The following is a 20,805-nucleotide window of genomic DNA, read 5'->3' as shown; positions in this document are numbered from 1 at the left end:
AACTCCTTTCAGGACACTATGGGTTTGTGTGCCCAGGTCCCCCAAGGAGGAGGGCCACCCGAAGCAGGAGCGGGGGCAGTGTGGGGGAAGGGCCTGGAGTGAGCCCACTCGGGCATTCTGGGGCTGTGCTTTGTGGGATTCTAGAGGCTGCATAGGAGGACTGGGAAAAGGGTCCAGTGCTGTTGGATGGAGCCGCCCTCCTCGGTTCATAACTTCAAAAAAGCAGTTCTTGGGCGGTTGCTCTCTGTCGTGGGGGATCAGCAGCCATGGCCGGCTGAGCCTCTGGGCTCCGAAGACGCTGCCACTATCCTCTTGAAATACGGAGGCCCCGCCACCTCCACTCCCACCCCCAGCAGTACAAAAACAATTTCCTCGCCCCGGCCAGGGAGGCAGATGACCTCATTGGACTGTTTCCATCTCTCGCTTTCATAGAGAAATTACAATTTATAATTGGATGAAATCACGCGGGGGTAATAGCAGTAAGAACCCGCGCCATAGCCCGGCAGTCACGCCTCGCGCAGGCACTGTCCCTGCCTCCCCTCCTACCCAACACCCCCCTCCACCCCTGGAGGGGCTTCACCTGCCTACTGGCACCCTGGGTATATAGCAGGCCCTGGCCATGCCGGATGCATGGGGCTTGCTGTGTCTTGTACCCCCTTCCTTCTGGGGACGTCTGTCCTAACTCTCCTCCCCCACCCCCTGCACGTACCCTGGCAGCCCTGGCAGCCCCCACCAGCACTCCACCCTCGTCACCGGTGCGCCCCTGCCAGGCTGGGCGTCCAGTGTGTAGTGCACTCTGCCCCAGTCTGGGCTCTGGGCTTATGAAAACACGCACCCCTAAAGATCCTTGTTTTTATTTGTAACAGCCCCAGACAGCAGGCATTTCTCAAATCAGCCACCTTCGGCCCGACAAAGGAGAGTGCCCAGATGCAGCTGAGTCCATCTGGATCCGATTTCAAACCAGAGCTAACACTCTCAGATGTGTAATAAAAGCCCTTTTCCAAAGAGGGGCTCCTGCAGGGGGAATACGGACACCGGGGCACCGTGGGGCTTCAGCACGCCACGCTAATGAGAGGCAGTGAGAGGCGACTGGAGGGCTCGGGGTTTGTTTTGGATTCCGAGGACCAGCCAGCCCTGCCCCCCAGGTCCCTGGGGAAGGGGAGGATGGCCTTCGAGGGCACCAGGGGCGTGGAGCCCTGACCCTGGCCTAGGAAGTGGGGCGGTTGCAGGAGGGAGGCCAGGGACTCTGAGACCCAACTTCCCCGCTTCCCTGCTGCTCCTGCTTCCCACGGTGAAAGGCAGTGCTGCTTCTGGAAGCCAAGGCCGCGGTGGCCCAGTTGGATCCTTTGAATGACATTTCGAAAGAGGAGCAGGTGCTGGGGGAAAGCGGAGCCAGCCAGCGCGGGGCCAGGCAGGCAGCCCCTGTGCGGCCAGGAGCCCTCAGAACTTTGCTTCTCTTTCTGGTCCTTCCATCCCCAGCAAAAGGAAACTGGGGAGCTTTGAGGAGGGTGCTCTGCACAGCCCCCTGTTTGTTGTCTGGATTTGAGAAGAGAAGGGAGATGATGGGGAGTCATCCCCGCCCCCTCCCGGCTCCCTGGAGAGTGGCGTTCAAGAACGCGGGTTCCAGGGGCATGGGAGGAGAGGGGGCCTGCAGCCCAGGCCGCCCGTCCCTGGGTGGCTCCTAATTTCCCTGGGCTTAATCATTTGTATTGTGTTTTGGCAGGTGAGGAGGCAGGGAGTGGGTGAGCAGAACTCCTTTTTGGACAGACAAGCCCAGAGGGTGAAGCAGGAATAACTCGCCCCTCCCCCCACCTCCCCAGCAAGAAAACCTTCTCGACAAACAGGAGAAGCCAAGCAGGACTGAGCGCCGCCCCCCCCACATCTTTCCAAAGAGAGGCATGTGGGGCCTGACAGCTCAGCGGCGCATGTCAGCAGCTCCAGCCCCGCGGTGAACATCTGAACTCCTCAGCGGGGTAATGGACCCCCTCCTTCCCCCCCGGAGACACAGCCTGAGTGGCAGGAATACCGAGTCTTTGGAGAGTGGCTCCCTCTCAGCTCTGTCACGCAAGGCCGCTCTCTGCACCGGAGCCCATTCTGCCAAGTGACTTAAAGGGATTAAAAAAAAAAAAAAAAAAACTTGGTGAAGAAAAGGGGGTAAAAGCCACGCAGAAGCCTTTCAGAGGAGGTGGCGGCCAACAGACAAAGGGGCAAAAGTTGAAAGAGCACAGCGAGAGGCCACCGTGGCAGGATGGACGCCGGGCTCTAGGGCATGCCTGGGGAGCAGGGGCCCAGAACACCCTCGGGCAGCACACGGGAGTCCTGGGGCTGCAGGGGGTGCCTCCACAGGCCCCTCATGCACGCCCCTCACTCCGGGGAGAGAGGCCAGCAGCGCCTGGAGCCTATGGGACAGAGCATGCTACTCCAGCCCTGCAGCCAAGTCTGAGCGCGAGGAGCCCTGCAGAGCAGAGAACAGGGGGTCCTGCCCGCTCCCCGGGGTGCCCCTAGCTCCACGCAACACCCCAGCTCTGTGGCCTGCACCTGCGTGCCTGGGCCGTGGGGTCAGAATGTGAGTGTGTCCAGGCCCACCTCAACCGGAAGCATCCAGAACAGAGACCCTGGCCAGACCCAGCAGGCTCCGGGGCTGCAGCTCAGGAGGTAAGGCAGTTGCAGAGGGGCTCTGGGTGGCTCAGGAAGGCTCAGTGGCTCCTCATGCCTGAGACAGCTGGGACCTGCTCTCTTTCCAGCTGGGTTGCATTGGGGCATCACAGAGCTCCCCAGGTCTGCAGCTCCCCCCCCCACCCCCACAGCCAGTCAGGCAACCAGCAGTTTCTGCTTGCCAAGGGAGAGGTCTTTTGCTACCTGGTGGCCATGCTCTACCCCAGGGTGGATGGGACCAGGGTATAAGGCTTTTCCAGAGTAAACTGCTGCCCCACCATGGGAACCCTGCTGCTCCAGAGCGGGGGGTCCTACTTTGAGCCCCTCTGAGTTCTGCCCGAAGGGGGCAGTCGTGAGGCCTTGGGGGAGGCAGGACCTTTGGTGGCACTGGCCATGGCACCTGCTGCCCCCTCCCACGGGGAGAGAGTCTCTCTGTCCAGGCCCGCCCCTGCCCTGGCCGGGAGAACCAAGGCTGGGGCTGAGCCAAAGCCACCACCCAAGACCTTGCCCCTGCTGGCCCTTGGGCATCACTGTTCTGGCTTCCAGTCCAGCCCCTCTGCTGGTGAGAGTGGCATGCTGGGGGCCCAGGGATGGGCAGTAAGTGTCCCAAGATCACACCGCAGGCCCTAGTGCCCCTCGTCCTCACTCGAGCTGCGGAACTGCCAGGGCTGGGCAGGTGGAGAGCTGGGTCCTGCCTGGGGGCCGGGAGTGGCCCCACTCTTCCCGGCTCCCCAGAGGCCAGGAGGGAGGGCTCGTGCCTCCCCAAACACAAATCCCAGGCAACTTCCAGCGGCGGTGCCCAGGGCAGGGCAGGGAAGCCCCAATTCATTACCAAGATGGAAAATGACACTTCTCTGCACGTTTCCCCAGGAGAGGGGCTGATTTATGACTGCGCCAGGGCCCGGACATTCGTCAGCGCGGTGCGACGCGCATGCCGTCTGCGGGGGCATTAATAGCCGTGTTATTAGCCACTGGCGTGAAAGATGCCCTGCGGATCGGCTATTTGCTGTTATTTATTATAAAGGCGCGCCAGCCCAGCAGCGGGGCCGACAGGCATCACCACGATCGCAGGGAGCCCACGCTCGGCCCCTGCCCACCTGGCCTCCCCTCCCTCATCCCTACCACGCGTCACCCACTGCCCCGTCATTTGTCCCTATTCACCTCCCAGCCCCTAGGAGGGGTTGGGGGGCAATTCCTGGGGCCCACGGCCACTCCCCAGGCCTGCACCCCTAATATTTATGGAGAACCTGCTCAGTGCGGGGCTCTGCCTCTGGTGAGCGGTGGAGCCTCCTTCCATCCCAAGGCAGAAAAGCAAAGAGAACCAAACTAGGGGAGCCAGGCAGACAGGAGTTGGTGCCCTGTCCCTCCTGTTGTGAGCAGTGTGACCCTGGGCACATCCCTTTCCCTCCCTGAACATGATCCCCTTTGTGCACTCGGTGTGCAGGCCAGTTGGAGAGGAGAGGGGGTCGCAGAGGACCCAGCATGCAGCAGGCCCCTCCCTGGCCAGCTACTGCCACTAATGGGCCCCACCCCATCGGGCTGGAGGGGTCTGCAGACCTGCAGGTGGGGGAGGCAGCCCCCACGAGTCCCTGTGTGAGTTAGACACTGTGCACCACCACCCTCCCTGTGCCAGTCCTCTGGGAAAGGGTTTGAGAGTTCAGTGCCGAGGCCAGAGCAGGTGGCGGGGGGGAAGGGTGCCCACGGCTGCTGGGCCAATCCCTTCTGCTCTCTGGGCCTCACTTTTGCCTCCCCTGTGAAAGGCAGATAATCTCCAAGGTCCCGTGACTCCCCAGTTCCGGAGTCCTGAGGGTGGGGTCCACCCTCGTGTGTCTCTGTGGGCCATCCCTAGGCATGTGAGGCTGGCCTGGAGGTAGACCTGTGGTTGGGCAGTGCCAGGCCAGCCTCCCGGTGTCAGATGAGACGAGAAGGGGGCAGCCAGAGGTCTTCCTCGGGTTTCTCCCTCTGGGGCTGGGCAGGGCCCCCGGGGCAGCTGAGAGGGCAGGGAAGAGCACTGGACAGCGAGTCCAAGGCCTGGGTCTGTGTCTGGCTCCTCCACCACCGGCGGCACAATTCAGACCAGTCCGTCGCTCTTCCTCTCTGGGCTGTGGTGCTGAGGGTGCCTGGGTGGTTATCCCTTCCCAGGCTGGGGCTAAAGGGGGGCCAGTCTCCCTCTTCTCTCCCACTGCCTGTTTCTAGGTTTCAGATTGGAGGGCCTGCCTTTTGGCATCTTCATTCCTTCCTTCACCAGATGCTTATGAGCACTCCCATGCCAGGCTCTCTGCTAGGCTGGTGAACGGGACAGAACATATCCTGGCTTAGGGGAGTTTACATTCTAGTGGGAATTTAAGGAGCAGGGCCTGCATGTGGGGGATGCTGCACACGGGGGGGGCCCACCCCCAGCCTGCTTCCGGCCAGCTCTCAGCCTTTGCTTCATGATCAATAAACATCACCATCCCCAGTCTCTCCTGGTCACCCTGTTCCTCTCTCTCTGCTCCTGGCTGCCCCCATCCTGCTGACTGCTGAGAGACCACCAGCACTGACCCTACAAACCCCGGGGTCCCTTCCCCCTGCGCCCTCCCTTCCTTCCTTCTGCCCCCCCCCCCGAATGAAGGCCCTCAAGCCCCTCTTCTACCTTCTGAAACTCCCCTGCCCTCTGCTTTTTCCTTCGCCAAAGGAATGAAGCCTCAGTCTAGGCAGCTTTACTAAAAAATGCACGGAGACAGACAGAAATATCAGGTGCAGGAATATCTTATTAAATAACGTGGGGAGAGAGGGAGAAACAAAATTACACGTGTCTCCTTTCATCCCCCCACCCCCCTCCCGGCCCTGAATTGTTTAATATCGAACACTGTTATCAATATAATTAACCTCCTAAGACACAATTTTAAAGTCTTGTTTTTTAAAGGGATTTGCCTTCTCTGAAGTTCAGGACATCCCGCCGCCCGGCACCGCCCAGGCAGCCCACGCGGTGAGGTGAACCCGAGGTACATTTTTAGTGGATTTGCATACCTGTCTGCAATTACCACTAGTGATAACCGCTGATGCATAATGCATGCAGCACGAAATTAGCAAAATAATTAACTTTAGGTTTTAAAAGAATCCCCTACCACCACCACCACCCCCACCCCCGGCCCTGCTCCCCCTTCTACTACAAGTTATCAATGGTACCAGTTGATGAGAGCTGGGGCAGAGTCATGTGGGCAGGCTCGGAAGGGCCTTGTGGGTCAGGGCAGCCGGCCCCCTGCCCGAAGGAGGTGACTCCGGTGGGCTTAGACCGGCCTGGGCCTGAACTAGGGCTTGGAAAAGGCCCGCTCACCCAGAAGTCCCAGGGTCTCCCCCCGGGCCCGCAGTTCCCATCTGGACCTGCCCTGGAGCGCTGCCTACTGCTAAGATGGGTATGGTCCCCTGTTGTATAGGGCCCTCTGCTCAGGCTTGAAAACAGCCGTAGCTTATCCTCACAAGGCCCAGGGAGGTGGATCATTTGAGGTCCCATCTTACAGAGGAAGGCCTGAGACCTGAGGCCACCCTCAGTAGGTGGAGCCGGGGACTGAGCCCAGGCAGGCCCTGGGGGGGGGGGGCCTCATTAATTTAAACAAAGGTCTGCTGAGGACTCATCACAGATGTGGAGTGATCTAGCCTTGGTGAAGCTCCCGGCCTGGCAGGGGAGAACACAGCTCCTTCTGGGGCCAGCGTCTCCTGCTTTACCCCCTCGGGGCTGAGCAACTGCTTCGGTCCCTAGCCTGCCCTGTCTGTACACCTTGCTCCTGCCTCGGGCCCTTCCGGGAAAGACCTGGGGGCCTGGCAAGGCTTAGGGAAAACACAATAAAGTCCTGTTGTTGAAGAGATGGACCAGAGGGGGCATAGAAAAGGGGAGGGCGAGGGGCTCCCCGGCTCCGTCGTTTCGGAAGCTCCGCCAAGACAGGTGAGCAGCCTGAGTGGGTCATAGGAACACCTCGGGGCCCCTCCCCAGGACGAGACGGAGCAGGCCTTCTTTCCCAAACCACCCGGTCCTGTGCTGGGCACTCTGCACAAGCCCTCTCTTGTCCTCCCAGGACAGTGGGGTTCCCAGCAGCACGTTACAGATGAGGAGGCTGAGGCCCAGGGACGTGTCGCTGCAGGACACACAGCCGGGGACTAGTGAGGCCAGATCCGAACCTCGCTTTGTTGTCCCCTCCCTGATTCTAGTTCACGTGCCTCCTTCTTGGGGTCAGCACCATGTGGAATTCTCTGATTCCTAAAGTGGGGGCTGAGACCGTGCCTGGCACTTCGGGGGACCCAGCGTCAGGACATCCCCACATGAGCTGCCCTCACTAACCAACAGGAAGGAAGGCCGGCGCTTGGGGGCAGGAGGAGGCCTGCCCTGCCTTCCCTCTCCCGCCTGGGACCTCCAGCTCCTTCCAGAAACACGCTCAGCCCCCTGGTGTGCTCACATCTAACTGTGCCCTGAGAACCTGCAGCAGTACCATCTCCTGTCCGGCATGCCAGGGCCCGTGCTGGGCCTTCCGTCCTGAAGCTGCCCCCTGCGTGTTACCCTCCCTCCAGCCTCCCGCCTCCCAAGGGGACCCCCCCCCCCCGGAAGTCCCTGGGCCTCTGGCAGCCCCAGCGTAATGGGATTTGGGGAAGACACCAGGCCGGGGGTCTCCAACAGGGAAGCGCCTCCATCCAGTTGGCAGATAAACATCTCCCACCAGTGAAGCGGGTCAGCTTTGCAGAGAGGGGGTCAGGGAAAGCTTCACGGAGGGGGCTCTATACGCTGAGGTCTTGGGGAGGAGCAGAAATTGGCCCGGCAATGGCAGGAGCAGGGGAGGGTGTGTTGGTGTCCGAGGATCAGGAACAGCACGGAGCAAAGGCCCAGAGGGAGCAGCACAAGGGAGGTCAGGGCCTTCAGGAACCAGGGCTGGGCTGCAGCTGAGAGTTCCAGGGGGACCGAGGCAAGAGCTGAGCTGTGGGCTCCAGCCACTCACACCCCCTCCCTGGGCCTGGACAGCTCCCCATGAGAAAGAGGCTGGCGCAGCCTGGGGTCACAACAGGAGGGCCCCACCGTAGGATCAGTGTGTCCACCGTAGCTTGGGGCGTGGGGCTGAGGATGCACAAGTGAAGGCGGAGGGGGCCCAGCATCACAGCGATTGACAAGGAGTCCCTTTTGGGAGCCTGGACGTGGCAGAGCTCCAAGAATGATGCCCCGGGTCCCCCGCTGGCGAATGGGGGTCTGTATCCGTCCAGCCGGAGCCACCTCCCTGCTCCCTCCCCTGGCCCCCCAGGGAAGGATCCTGCTGTCAGTCACGGAGCCGGCAGGTCCTGACTCCCATCATGCTGAAGTCTGCGGTATCTGCACAACAAGTGACCCCGCAGAAGACGGGCGATTTACCGGGTTTAATTTGATGGCCACACAAACTGTCAAACACACAACAAAGGAATAAAAAGGCCACCTGGCACCCGGGCAATTAAAGGCTCCTCCAGGCAGGCATGCTTTCTTCCTCCCCACCCCCAGGCCCTGCCCTGCGCCACAGCCTTGGGGAAGGGGCGGCAAGGGGAAGCTCGAGCAAAGATGGATGAGGCCTGCAGACAGGGGAAGGGAAAGGCCTTGGGTCCCGGCCTCCCAACTGCTTCTTGGTTATCCATCAGGCATCTCTGAAAGGGGCAATTTAGACACTGTTATGATGCCAGGGCCTCTGGAGGCTGAGGGCTGTGGCCATGAGCTGAGCCGGCACCGGGGACTGATGTCTGTGCCAGAGAACGTGGTGGCTGGCCTTGGCTTTGGCCTTCACAAGGCTGCCCCCCTGCTCAGGGCACCGCCCAAACGGCCAAGCTGAAGGGGCCACCTGCATCCCACGTGCCAGGTCTCAGCTGCTGACAGGTCAAGGAAGGTGTGTGTCCTCTGGCCAGATGCTGGCGCCCCGGATAGAGGGACTCAGACTTGACCTCTGAGACTGAGGCAAGGTGGCCTTTGAGCAGGCCTGGGCCTTCCTGTCCCCCACACCTGCCCTAGTCCTGCCTCTTTTCTCCTAAGCATCTTGAGACTGGACATGCAGGCTCCATAACCCTCGTGTGTGTGACAGGCTGGCACAGGTACAAACGTGCGTCTGCATAGGGGGTGGGGCGAGACCCGGCTGGCCGGTCCCCCTTGTGCCTGGGTTTATCCCTGTCCTCTGAAGGCGGGCATGTCCCGGTCTATGTAGCAGCCCCGTGTTGAGCCCGTCCTCTTGCAGAGTTCGGGCCATGGCCCTCCTCAGTCCTGGCTGTGATGAGAGGTGAGAGAATCAGTGGTCAGGTAAGGGCCAGGCAGCCTGGGATGCCCACGCCCCAGCCAGATTTTACAGGGTGACTCTCGCTGACACTGAGGGAAGGAGGGCTGACCAGCCTGGTGCAGGGCTCTGCAGTGGGGGTAGGAGGGCGGGAGTGTGTCAGGGCATGTGGGTAGGGGAAACAAAGCTGACGGCTAACTCCGCCGAGAGCAAGCTCAAGTGCAGGACACAAAGACCCACTCCGGGTCCCGCAGGGACGGGGTGTGAGTGGGCTCAGGACCCAGAGGCGGGGCTGGGAGACGAGCTCAAGGAAGCAGCCAGGAATAAGCAGGCAGTGGCCTTAGTCCCTCAGGCCAGCGGGTGCTCACAGAAGGGGGCCTAAGCTGGCTTCAGAAGCCCAGAATGTTGGCCAGGGTCTCAGCAGCCAGGGTCTCACCCCCTTTCTCCTGGCTTTCCACGAGGCCTTGTCCCCTCTGGCTCCGTGCACAGGCCCCATGCACCCTTCCCCTTTGCCCTCACTTGCTTCTAGCCAGCTTTCCTCCGCCAGCCCCTGAGCTGCCTTGGGTCCACCTCATGGATAAAAGTTCATGCCTCTTACAGGCCCCGAGCGAGGCTAGGGCGTTAACCATGGGCAAAGCCTGAGCTTGCTCCAGGAGGCCCTGGGGCTGCCGAGGCTGTCTGTCCAGAGGCCCCAGTAAATGCAAATAGGGTATGAGTGTGTAGAGGGGAGTGACTGTAGGCATTCCTGCCTTGCGCAGCACCTTGGGTGGTCGCTGATGCTAAGCCACACCAGGCCTCCACAGCCCACGGTCCCTGCCCTTGAGTACCTAAAATTTAGTCGGGGACATTAAAACACTAACCACCCAACAGTGCAACCCACAGCTCACAAAGATGGGCACGAGATGGGGCACCACGAGCCTAGTGGCCAAGATTCTGGCCTCCCCACCACTCCTCAAGTGTCTTGAGTGCATTAATGCCTCGGAGCCTCAGTTTTCTCTTCTGTTAAGTGGGAAGAAGGAGGGCATTGACATCAGGTTTGCTGGAAGGGTTAAATGACCTAAATGCTCATGAAGCTCTAGGAGCATCATAGTGTGAGCTACTATCCCACCAGAATGGGATCCCAAGTGGCTAGAACATGGGCTGGGACGTGGGGGGTGCTCCACAAAGATCTGCTGAGCGGCTAGATGGACAGATGCATGGATGGGTGGATGGGTAGGTGGAAGACTAGCAGAGGAGGGGACATGTGAAGAGCAGTTTGCTAGATGGAGGGGAGCGGTTCCAGGATAGAGGGGGACAGACAAGGGAGAAGGTGTGACATTGGTTGAGAAATAGAGAATGTCAGTCCCCAGGGCCTGAGAGTGAGGTCCCCACTGGGACTCGTTCGGTGACCAGATCCCGATTCTGCTCTGCACACCGGGCTGGGCTGGCTTCAGGCTGGGGCCTCAGCTCAGACTCAGGGAGGCAAGGATTGTGTCCCACCGTTGAAAAGCCTTCGTGAACCTAGAGTTACATGGCAGACCTTTGCCGGCGGCATGAAGACACCTCCCCAACTGAGGTTGAAAGATCATTACTCTTTAATTGATTTTTTACCACTATGAACAGCAAAATAATAGGAAAAAAATCTACTGCAATTTTTCCATTTGTGAAAACCGAAATTACACCTTGCAGCTGATTCCCTCAGTGTGGACCCCTCCCTCCTTTTATTCATGTAATTTCTTCAAATGCTAGAAAACAGATAAATATTTTTTTTTCAAAATAGCTGAAAGTTTCGTGATTTGGGAAGGGGGTAAGGTGTAGAATAATCTCCCACACGACATGGAATGCGGAGCTAGGGAGGGCACCTCGGACATAAAGGGTTTTCTGTAAATACACAAGAAAGCGATCCCGTTGACACTTCATTCTTCTGTCTATAAAATGCATGAGTGGCAAATGGGATGTGTTTTAACACCAGACAATGAAGCTCCTTGCCCTCCATTGCTCACCAGTGGCAACCCGGCGGCTTCTTTTCTGCGGGTTCTACTGACATCCCCCCCCCAACCCCTTGTAAGCTCACAGCCCTCACAGAAACAAGCTTCTCCTTCAAACCCTGGGTATGAGCCAGATAGGGATGCGAGTTTCCGTTCCCGTGAGAAATGGTGGCTCTGAATCCATAAAACACACCTTAAATCCATCCCATCAGCACTGACCAGCCACTTTTAGCATTAGCCATAAAGACTGGCTTAGGGTGAAGTCTCGAAAGAAGAAACAAACCGCGGCGTGGCTCTCGCTAAATGAACCTCACCCGCGGCTCGAAATCACCGTCCGGGACGGCGGACTGCGGCCGCCTAATTCACAGACATCTTTGCTCCTGATGAGATTTCACGTTAGCCAGATGTCGTTAGAGTCTGACCTCGGCCCGAGGGATCACCCGCGAAGTCAGGCTGGCCCAGGAAGGGCCGCAGGGCGTGCGCCTGGAGGCTTGACCTCTGCCCTGCCACGACCCCGTGGCAACCCTGCGGCGGCAGGCGGGTGGGCGCCAGGACTCGCTCTCACCGCACGTGTCTTATGCTCCTTGCAGGTGTTGAGGCTCCAAATCAGGCGGGGCCCGGCGCCCCCAGCCATCCACCATGGTGGTGGCACACCCCACTGCCGCCGCCGCCACCACACCTGCTGCCACCGTCACGGCCACCGTCGTGATGACCACGGCCACCATGGACCTGCGGGACTGGCTTTTCCTCTGCTACGGGCTCATTGCCTTCCTGACGGAGGTCATCGACAGCACCACCTGTCCCTCGGTATGCCGCTGTGACAACAGCTTCATCTACTGCAATGACCGGGGACTCACCTCCATCCCCGCTGACATCCCTGATGACGCCACCACCCTCTACCTGCAGAACAACCGGATCAACAACGCCGGCATCCCCCAGGACCTCAAGACCAAGGTCAACGTGCAGGTCATCTACCTGTACGAGAACGACCTGGACGAGTTCCCGGTCAACCTGCCCCGCTCCCTGCGGGAGCTCCACCTGCAGGACAACAACGTGCGCACCATCGCCAGGGACTCGCTGGCCCGCATCCCGCTGCTGGAGAAGCTGCACCTGGATGACAACTCCGTGTCCACCGTCAGCATCGAGGAGGACGCCTTTGCCGACAGCAAGCAGCTCAAGCTGCTCTTCCTGAGCCGGAACCACCTGAGCAGCATCCCCTCGGGGCTGCCCCGCACGCTGGAGGAGCTGCGGCTGGATGACAACCGCATCTCCACCATCCCGCTGCACGCCTTCAAGGGCCTCAACAGCCTCCGGCGCCTCGTGCTCGACGGCAACCTGCTAGCCAACCAGCGCATCGCTGATGACACGTTCAGCCGCCTGCAGAACCTCACCGAGCTCTCGCTGGTGCGCAACTCCCTGGCTGCCCCGCCCCTCAACCTGCCCAGCGCCCACCTGCAGAAGCTGTACCTGCAGGACAATGCCATCAGCCACATCCCCTACAACACGCTGGCCAAGATGCGCGAACTGGAGCGCCTGGACCTGTCCAACAACAACCTCACCACGCTGCCCCGCGGTCTGTTCGACGACCTGGAGAACCTGGCCCAGCTCCTGCTGCGCAACAACCCCTGGTTCTGCGGCTGTAACCTTATGTGGCTGCGCGACTGGGTGAAGGCGCGGGCGGCCGTGGTCAACGTGCGGGGCCTCATGTGCCAGGGTCCCGAGAAGGTCCGGGGCATGGCCATCAAGGACATCACCAGCGAGATGGACGAGTGCTTTGAGACGGGCTCACAGGGAGGTGCGTCTGACGCTGCTGCCAAGACCACGGCCAGCAACCATGCCTCTGCCACCACACCCCAGGGCTCACTCTTCACCCTCAAGGCCAAGAGGCCGGGGCTGCGCCTCCCTGACTCCAGCCTCGACTACCCCATGGCCACGGGCGATGGCGCCAAGACCCTGGTCATCCACGTGAAGCCCCTGACGGCGGACTCGATCCGCATCACATGGAAGGCCACGCTCCCCGCCTCCTCTTTCCGGCTCAGCTGGCTACGCCTGGGCCACAGCCCAGCCGTGGGCTCCATCACAGAGACACTGGTGCAGGGGGACAAGACGGAGTACCTGCTGACGGCTTTGGAGCCCAAGTCCACCTATATCATCTGCATGGTCACCATGGAGACTGGCAACACTTACGTGGCCGACGAGACGCCCGTGTGCGCCAAGGCCGAGACAGCAGACAGCTACGGCCCCACCACCACACTTAACCAGGAGCAGAACGCAGACCCCATGGGGGGCCTGCCCCTGGCGGGCATCATCGGTGGTGCCGTGGCCCTCGTCTTCCTCTTCCTGGTCCTGGGGGCCATCTGCTGGTACGTGCACCGGGCCGGTGAGCTGCTGACCCGGGACCGGGCCTACAATCGGGGCAATCGGAAAAAGGACGACTACATGGAGTCCGGGACCAAGAAGGATAACTCCATCCTGGAAATCCGAGGCCCTGGGCTGCAGATGTTGCCCATCAACCCTTACCACGCCAAAGAGGAGTACGTGGTCCACACCATCTTCCCCTCCAATGGCAGCAGCCTCTGTAAGGGCACGCACACCATCGGTTACGGCACCACACGGGGCTACCGGGATGGTGGCATCCCCGACATAGACTACACCTACACATGATACCAGCCACACGGGCCGCCTCCGCCCCAGCTCCTGCCGCCCCCCCCCCCGGCCTGGCGACAACGTGGCTCTGCCCAGCCTGCTGCCATCCCATAGAGCAAGGAGAAGGAATTCCACGAGGACTTTCCCAGCAGAAAGCAAAGTTTGGGAACGGTTGACGATTTTATAGAACACAACAGTGGAAAAAAAAGATTTTTTTTTTTTAAAGAATAGAAAATAGGAGGGGGATTTGACGTTGCTGAAGACATAATTTATACCAAATTATGCCAGTTGGGAAAGGAAGGACTAAAAATAATATTGCAGGAAGGGTTGGGTCAGGGTTGTTTTTTTTTTTTTTTTTTTCCTGAACTGGAAAGATACTACCTGTCTGTGTGCGCCTCACGCTCTGTTCAAGGCCGTCACAAAAGAACCGTCAGAGAGAACAGCCAACATGCGAAGCCCCAACGCAGCTCTTGCTGCCTGCCGGCTCCTCGCTAGTGACAACGACATGATGGAAGGTTTTCAGGCTCTTCACAAAGGAGAAGGGGAAGAAAAGATCTTTTTGCTATGGAGAAACTGTCCTGAAACCTCTTGCCTGGTTCTTTCCATAACATTTCCCTTACAGATTTGCAGAAAGAGCACGTCTTTCACTGCATTCTTTGAACAATGGTGTAGTCAATTAAAAAGCAAACTTTCTTTTTCCTATACCGAAACCCTCTCCAGTTCCGTGCACCACGCTCCATGGAAGCCCCCTGGGGGAGCTGTGGTTTCCCAGCCAAGCGGAGGTGCATCTATCTACCTGTCAATCTCTGTGTCGTGTCTCTCAATACAGATGGGTAGATAGAGCCTCATATCCGGTCCTTACTACTTCTTGGGTCAGTTCGTACAATTTCCTGAGACAATAGAGTCACGAAAATGTTGCTTTCTCCTAGAAATCATTGAGTAAGTAGACAAAGCGTGTTGGGGGTGGGAGTCGGGAGGGGGAACAATGCTGTTCCTAAAGGCGGAGGTGTATCTGTCCCAGTCGGGTGGCCAGGGAGACCCCCGGGCAAGGGGCACCCTCAGTTCAACCCTATCTCAGGTTGGCCAGAGCTGGTCTGCACTCTTTTCTGATACAGAGAAAAGCGTTCTTTGATGGCCGGTGTGCTCGTCTCTCCCCCCGGCCGTCCCCCCCGAGATGCAGATGCAGTCACCTCAACAGCGACTTTCTCTTTCCTCTGTGCTGTGTGCTTCCTCCTGGGACAGGTAATTGGTGCAGGGACTTTTTTTTTTTTTTTTTTATGAGCTGATTAGACCTAATGGTTTCCATGGCTGCTCAAACAAAGCCTAGAAAAAGACGTGAACATTCTCAGAAGAGCCTTGGGAGACAGCAGCCCCCCGAACGCAGAGCACTCGGCTGCACCCACCCCTGGCACTCTGCTCTGGAGAGGGAAGACCAGACCTCCAGAAATGCCAGCTCCAAAAGGGTACTGACCGGGGCCCTTGGAAGAATTCAGTTTTTATTTCCTCCCCCCCGCCCCCGGAACCTGGGTTGCCATCATTTATCAACTGGCAGTGCGGTCTGGTGAGCCATGAGATTAAAACGGTAATGAAAGGATGACAGCCAAGCTGGAGTGAAGGAGGAGTGGCGTCCGGGGTTCTGCGGTCTCCCGTGCCCTGGCCCTCAGGAAGCTCGGGCCACCACCTGTTAACATGCCCCTGGTGCTGTGCTGGGGAAGAGCCATGTCGGAGGAGAGACACTGGCCCGAGGGCAGGGAAGACTGGGGAGGTGTCTGGCTCCAGGTGCTGGCGGTTTCAAAAGGCCTCAACTGCACTGACAAAAGCCAAGGGCAGGAAGAAGATGCTGACCGGCAGTCACGGGGCTGCCGGGACTGGCCACTCACTGGTCGTGAAAAGATGTGACTGGCCCCCTCAGTGAAGAGGCAGGGGTTGAAAGGAATGGTCACAAGAGCCGTGTGAGTTGGGTGGAGGAGAGGTACGGCCCCCTCCCTTGCCAGGCTGGAGGGAGGGTCTCGCTCTCGCCCCACGATGGGGAGTCCGGCTCCCCAGGCCCAGGGAGAGGCGCAGGGCATGGACACACTCCACTCGAAACTAAGCCTCCCCACCCTTTGGCCCATTTGAATCATTTTCTCACACAATGAGATCAAGAGAGAGATTTTTCCAAGCCTTAATTTCATGTCTCTGTGAAGGTCGCCCTCCCTTTGGCCTCAAGTGCCCCTGACACAGGCTGTTCGGGCAGCTCGGGGAGGAGCAGAGGGTGCACGCAGATGTAGGGCATTGGCTCAGGAAGAGGGGGAAGGGACAGAAGCCCGAGGTCCCTGCTGTTTCAGAAGTGAGGTCCCCTCCCTCATGGCACCACTCATGCCTTCTGCCGGTGTCCCAGGCCCTGGCCTTGCCACGGCCCCCCAGTCCCCACTGCCAACATGCTTGGGCCCCCAATCTTACTCTGGGGCCTCCTTTCCCCTCAACCACACCAGGAGGAGGTCAAATCATGCCCTTTGAGGTTAGGAAGGCATTTGGAGAACAGCAAGTGGCCCTAGAGTCAGTGAGGTCAGAAAGGCCTGCAGGCCTGAGTGATCAGCTTCCCTCCCCTCCAGCACAAAGCAGGCCCGGGCACACCTGGGCCTGAGGACACGTGGGTCTCCTGCTCCCCGGGGGCTCAGGCAGGGGCTCACCGCGGGCTCGCTGCAGGCGTCCTCCTGCCCTGTAAGTGCTGAGGATAGTGGAGACTCGCCAGCCGGGCCCTGGGGCCTGCTCTCACCTTCCCTCCCCTCAGCTCCCCAAGCCAAGGAGGGGGCCTGAAGCCAGGCCTACTCTGAACCCCTGTCCCTTCCTGGTCCAACTCCTCTGAGTGTCCTCATAACACAAGGAGAGAGATGCTGCAGGGCTGCCCAGCCTCCCCCAGCCCCTAGCAGTGCCTGAGGACACAGGGCCCGGGAAGACAAGCCCAGGGCCCAGGCTACCACTTCTGTCTAGAATCTCCCTTCTGTGGGCGGCCGACCTGACCCTTGCAGCCTCTAACTAGCCAGAACAACCTCATTGGCCTCAGCGTTGATGAGTGTATTCTGTGGCATTTATAGCAGGTTTCAAGTTTTTTTATAAAAAGAGCCCATGACACTTCTTTGGTTAAGTGGTTTACCCTTCGTGGTAATTAGATGTAGTGATTAGAATCTCTTTTCTATTACATGGCAATTTTCCTTTAAATTTTCCCTAAAAAAAAAAAATAAATAAATAAAATAAAAAAAGGGGGGGGGAAGGCGAGGCAAGAGAGGAGGCAGCAGGGCCAGGCGAGTCATTTGCATTTTGCGAATGAGGCCTCTTGTAAGCTCAGCTCAGGCGTGGGGCCCAACGTATGGAATGCTTAAGAGATTACTAAGAATAAAATCTATTAATTAGTCATACTCAATTCTGCAGACATGATGTGCATCAAAAGCTTCTTTTCTTCCCTTTTCTCCTTCCCCTTTCCTGTGGCCTCCCCGAGGAAGCCTCCATCTTCTCTAAATTGCCTCCAGCTTCCTGGGCCACCTCCACAGGAACATGGCAGCCGTGTGGCTGACTGGAGGGCCTCCCCACCCAGGGCCGGGATGCCAGGTTTGGGGGCAGGAGGTGGGGCACTGGTCCCTTCTGGCTCTGAGTGACACTGGCGGGCGGGGGGGACAGCAGCTAGGAAGATGGTGGTGGCTGGGGGAGGGGGGCAGGCTTCCCCACCCAGAGCCCAAGACCCGTGCCTGCCTTGTGCCTCTTCTCCCTCCCTCCTCCTCCTTCCCCTAGGGGTCCAGGGAGGCCAACCAGGAGCAGAAAGTGAGGAGGGGTCAGAGAGGGTTTGCAGAGAGGTGGAGGGAAAGCGTGTTTTGTAAATCCACAGCCTTTGTTTCCCCTTCTGCAAAGTGGAGGGTGGGCTGCGACAGGAGTAGGGCTTCACCCAGAAAAGCTGGGTGCTCCAAAGGCCAAGTAAGGGCTCCTCCCTTCCACCAATTCTGGAAGGTTCTAGTTGATCCACAGCAGGTGACAGAGGCCCAGAGTGGGAGGGACAGGCCAGGTGAAGATCCCTGCAGGATCTGAGGTGACTGATGGGCCTGGAGAAGTGCCAGGCAGCACGCCCAGGACACCTGAGCCTCCCTCCTTCATCTGCTTGGAGCCCAGGCAGGAGAGGAGGTCAACCCCCGCCCCCACCCCACCAACGACAGTCCAAGTCCCAAAGCCAACCCGCTCCACTCCGGAAATCTGCTTCCTGCCGAACACACCAGGGAGGAGGACGGGGCTTCTGAGCCTCGCACTTATGAAAAATACAACAAGGAAAATTGGATGCGACAGACAGGGAGCAATGGAGCTAGGGAGGCAACCAGGAGAGAGCTGGGGCGTTTGCTGGAAAGAGGGGTCTTAGGGTGCGCAGTAGCCTGCGCACCCCAAGGACTGGACCTGCTCTCAGGGCCAGGAACACAGCCAGGGGCAGCTGTGGGCATGCTGTGCGCCCCTGTCCCCTCCCTGCGCTCGGATCAGTGCAGGTGATGGGCGGAGGCCTGGCGCTGCATTGGCGCCAGGGTGAGTGCTAACAAGCAATTCACAGCCCTGCACAGGCCTTCCAGAAGGCAGACAGAGGAGGCATCTTTTTTCTTAAGGAGGGATAAAAAGTCTCAAAAATGCAAATCATTACCATTTACAACCAAGCGAGTCTGCTAAATTGATTAGAAGCGATTAAACTCCTTGGAGGTGAAGGGAAAGGGGGATTTTTCGCATTTTATGAACCTGCCCCCAGTGGCAATGGGCAAAGCAGGGATTTTCCAGCCTGGCTCACAGGCTGCCCCTGCACAGCCCCAGGAGGAGCTGGGGGTCTGCGAGGGCTGACACCACACTGGCCAGAGCGCTCAGAAACAGGCTGGGCTGGACAGAGCCTGGGCTCAAGCACTGCTCAGGGAAAGCAGTTCTGTCTCGGTCGCCTGCCTTCTGCTCGGGCCTCTGGGACAGGGTGGGCTGCATGGCCCACACAGGTCATTCAGAAGCCGTCCTAGCCCCCAGCAGAGACTCCACCCCTGCCTCCAGATTCTGTCTGCCTTCAGGGGTGAAAAGCGAGCTGAAGTAGCTGGTCTAGTTACTTAGAGAGTAAGACTCAAGAGCCGTGCGCTTTTCTGCTTCCTCTCTGTCCCAGGGTAGGTCTGTAATTCATTCCCTGCGGCCAGGGAAGGGGAGCGGGGCCAACCGGAAAGGGGAAACTGAAGGTCAGGGAAGAGAAACTCGGCCAGCAGAGGAATGAGACAGTGAGCTCTCTGTCACTGGGAGCACTCAAGCACTTGACGGGGATATGGGCAGATATTTTCCTCCCTAAGCCAAGGCCTGGTTCTTTGACTAGAAGACCCTGGTTTCCATCCTTACTTTATCACTCCCCAGGACCCCATAAGGAACATATCAAGAGATGTTTACTGTGCTACTCGAAATGACCAGGTCGGGGCCATCCCGCAGCCGGGCCGCCCAGCCCTGCGCTACCAGAGATGCTGCAAAATTCCCATCCTCAGTGTCCAAGAGGCACGGGGAGAGGAAGTACAGACATGCTCACTCCATCTTGGAGTCTGGACCTGGAGGGTGGAGGGTGACCCACCTACTGCGGCTGGTCCCGGGCTGCTCCCCTGGTCCTGTTCTCCAAGCCAGGGGGGCCCCTGCCCCACTGTGCGCCCTCCGCTGTCCTACCACGGGCTCCCTTCCCCCACGCAGCACGCTCAGCGCTGCTGGCTTCCTCCATCCTGCCCAGCCAGGTTGACGGCTGCCTGGGGCATTTTTCACTCTGTGTTTTTAAGCATTTACCATTTCTTTTGAAATGGTCCAAGTAGTTGCCCGAAATATCCACACTTGCTTCTTTAAAAACACAAGAAGATTCCCTTGGCTCTTGAGTCCCCCCTCCCCCGCCCCTGCCTCCCTTCACTCCCCCCACCTCTGCATTTTTAATATATTGTTTCCTCTTGTTTTGGAAATTCTCTCGTTGCTGCTTCTCACCCTAAGTGGGGGTGCAGGTGTGCCCCAAACCCCCGATGCTGCGGGGGCCAAGCCAGCCCTTTCTCCATGTTACCCCTGAAGACACTGTGCAGGGGGCCGACCTTCAGTCCTGGGGAGGCTCCTGCCCTGCCAGAGAGCCTGGCAGGCCCTGGGCTTTGAGACCACTGTCACCGCCCCCTCCTGCTCCGTTACTAAAATGCCTGGCTTGTGCTGGGAGCGCAGTGTGGCCATGCTGAGGGCATGTGGCACCCTGTGGAGGCCTGACCAGGCCCCCACTTCCTAGCAAAGTGAACCCCTCAGGCATTTGTGACCACAGGGTGCCCTGGCCCCTGTCTTTCCCACACTTACCCACGCCACCCCCACCCCCACCTGAAAACCCAAAAGCCGGGGTCTGGGGAGTCCTTGCAGAAAGGTCCTGGCTGTCACCACCCCTGAATCTCTTTTACGGCCATCAGGGTGAGCGGCTGCGCTGGCGAGATGCCAGGCCCCCATGCTCCTCTGTGCCGGGCCACTGAGGCCCAGCACAGAGCCTGGCACACAGGGCCGCTCCGTCCTCTCTTCTCAGAGCTTCCCTTTGCGTCCTGCCCCCCCCATCTGCTGTCTGCCCCCTTGGACTCAGTGCAAAGGGCCCAGGCGGACATGCGGGCAACGGCCCTCCTCCCATCCTGCACCTGCCTTGCTGGCAGCCCGCGCGGGGAGGCGCCCCTCTCAGCGGCTTTTCCTCCCAGAAGCATCTCACTCTGCTGTCCCTTGGACCCACGGATCACCAGCTGTGAGCCTGAGGGGGGAATCTGGCCACTGGGCGAGCTCTGACAGCCAGCCTGGGTGACTCGGTTTCCTTTCTCCGAGCGGAGCCTCACGTGGGTGACGAGGACGGCAGAGACCTGGGTGTCCCACCTTGTCTGATGCTCCCGTCCGGACACCCTGCCCGCCCCCAAGCCACCCGCCTGGAGGAACTAACCAGGCTTTCTCCTCGAGACAGAGAAACCAATGCAACTGGAGTCCGACAATCAAAGCTGAAGCAGACACGGGGCTGCCGCGCTCACCTCCCTGGAGCTGGGCCGTCCAGGGCACCTCTCCCCCGCCCCATGCAGGGCACGTGTTTGTAGATGTCCTACCCCCCAACTCTGGCTGGTCCAGTTTTCGGAAGGTTCTGGATACCCAGGAGGAAGACACACAACCCTGAAACTGGCCTTAGGTTTTTGGTTTGTTTTTTTTTTTTACCCAACCCAGCTGAGAAACCCACCCCGGAGTCCAGGGCCGGGCACCAGGCTGCAGCATGGGGGGATTCTTTGGATGGAGGGCCCTGG

At 59.2% G+C, this 20,805-nt stretch overlaps 2 protein-coding genes across 2 annotated transcripts in view; one reads left to right on the top strand and one right to left on the bottom strand.

Annotated features, from left to right (window-relative positions):
* MACROD1 (mono-ADP ribosylhydrolase 1) overlaps positions 1–20,805 on the bottom strand; it is a 146,155-nt gene that overhangs the window by 90,523 nt on the left and 34,827 nt on the right. The gene's annotated exons all lie outside the window — the stretch shown is intronic.
* Positions 1,774–15,286, top strand: FLRT1 (fibronectin leucine rich transmembrane protein 1). Its single transcript, XM_025879371.2, has 2 exons — positions 1,774–2,655; positions 11,458–15,286. Exon 2 carries the CDS (start codon positions 11,507–11,509, stop codon positions 13,529–13,531), a length of 2,025 nt encoding a protein of 674 aa, XP_025735156.1. The 5' UTR covers positions 1,774–2,655; positions 11,458–11,506; the 3' UTR covers positions 13,532–15,286.

This window comes from Callorhinus ursinus, unplaced genomic scaffold, assembly GCF_003265705.2.
Source record: "Callorhinus ursinus isolate GAN/ISIS: 27379988/994484 unplaced genomic scaffold, GSC_fseal_2.0 scaffold51, whole genome shotgun sequence".
In the NCBI taxonomy this organism is placed as follows: Eukaryota; Metazoa; Chordata; class Mammalia; order Carnivora; family Otariidae; genus Callorhinus; species Callorhinus ursinus.
The sequence above is the reverse complement of the archived record's forward strand: the minus strand, read 5'-3'. Positions and strand labels throughout refer to the sequence as shown.

Bases quoted from the DNA above. Each gene is read 5' to 3' on its own strand.
- FLRT1 (XM_025879371.2), top strand. From the start codon at position 11,507: ATGGTGGTGGCACACCCCACTGCCGCCGCCGCCACCACACCTGCTGCC.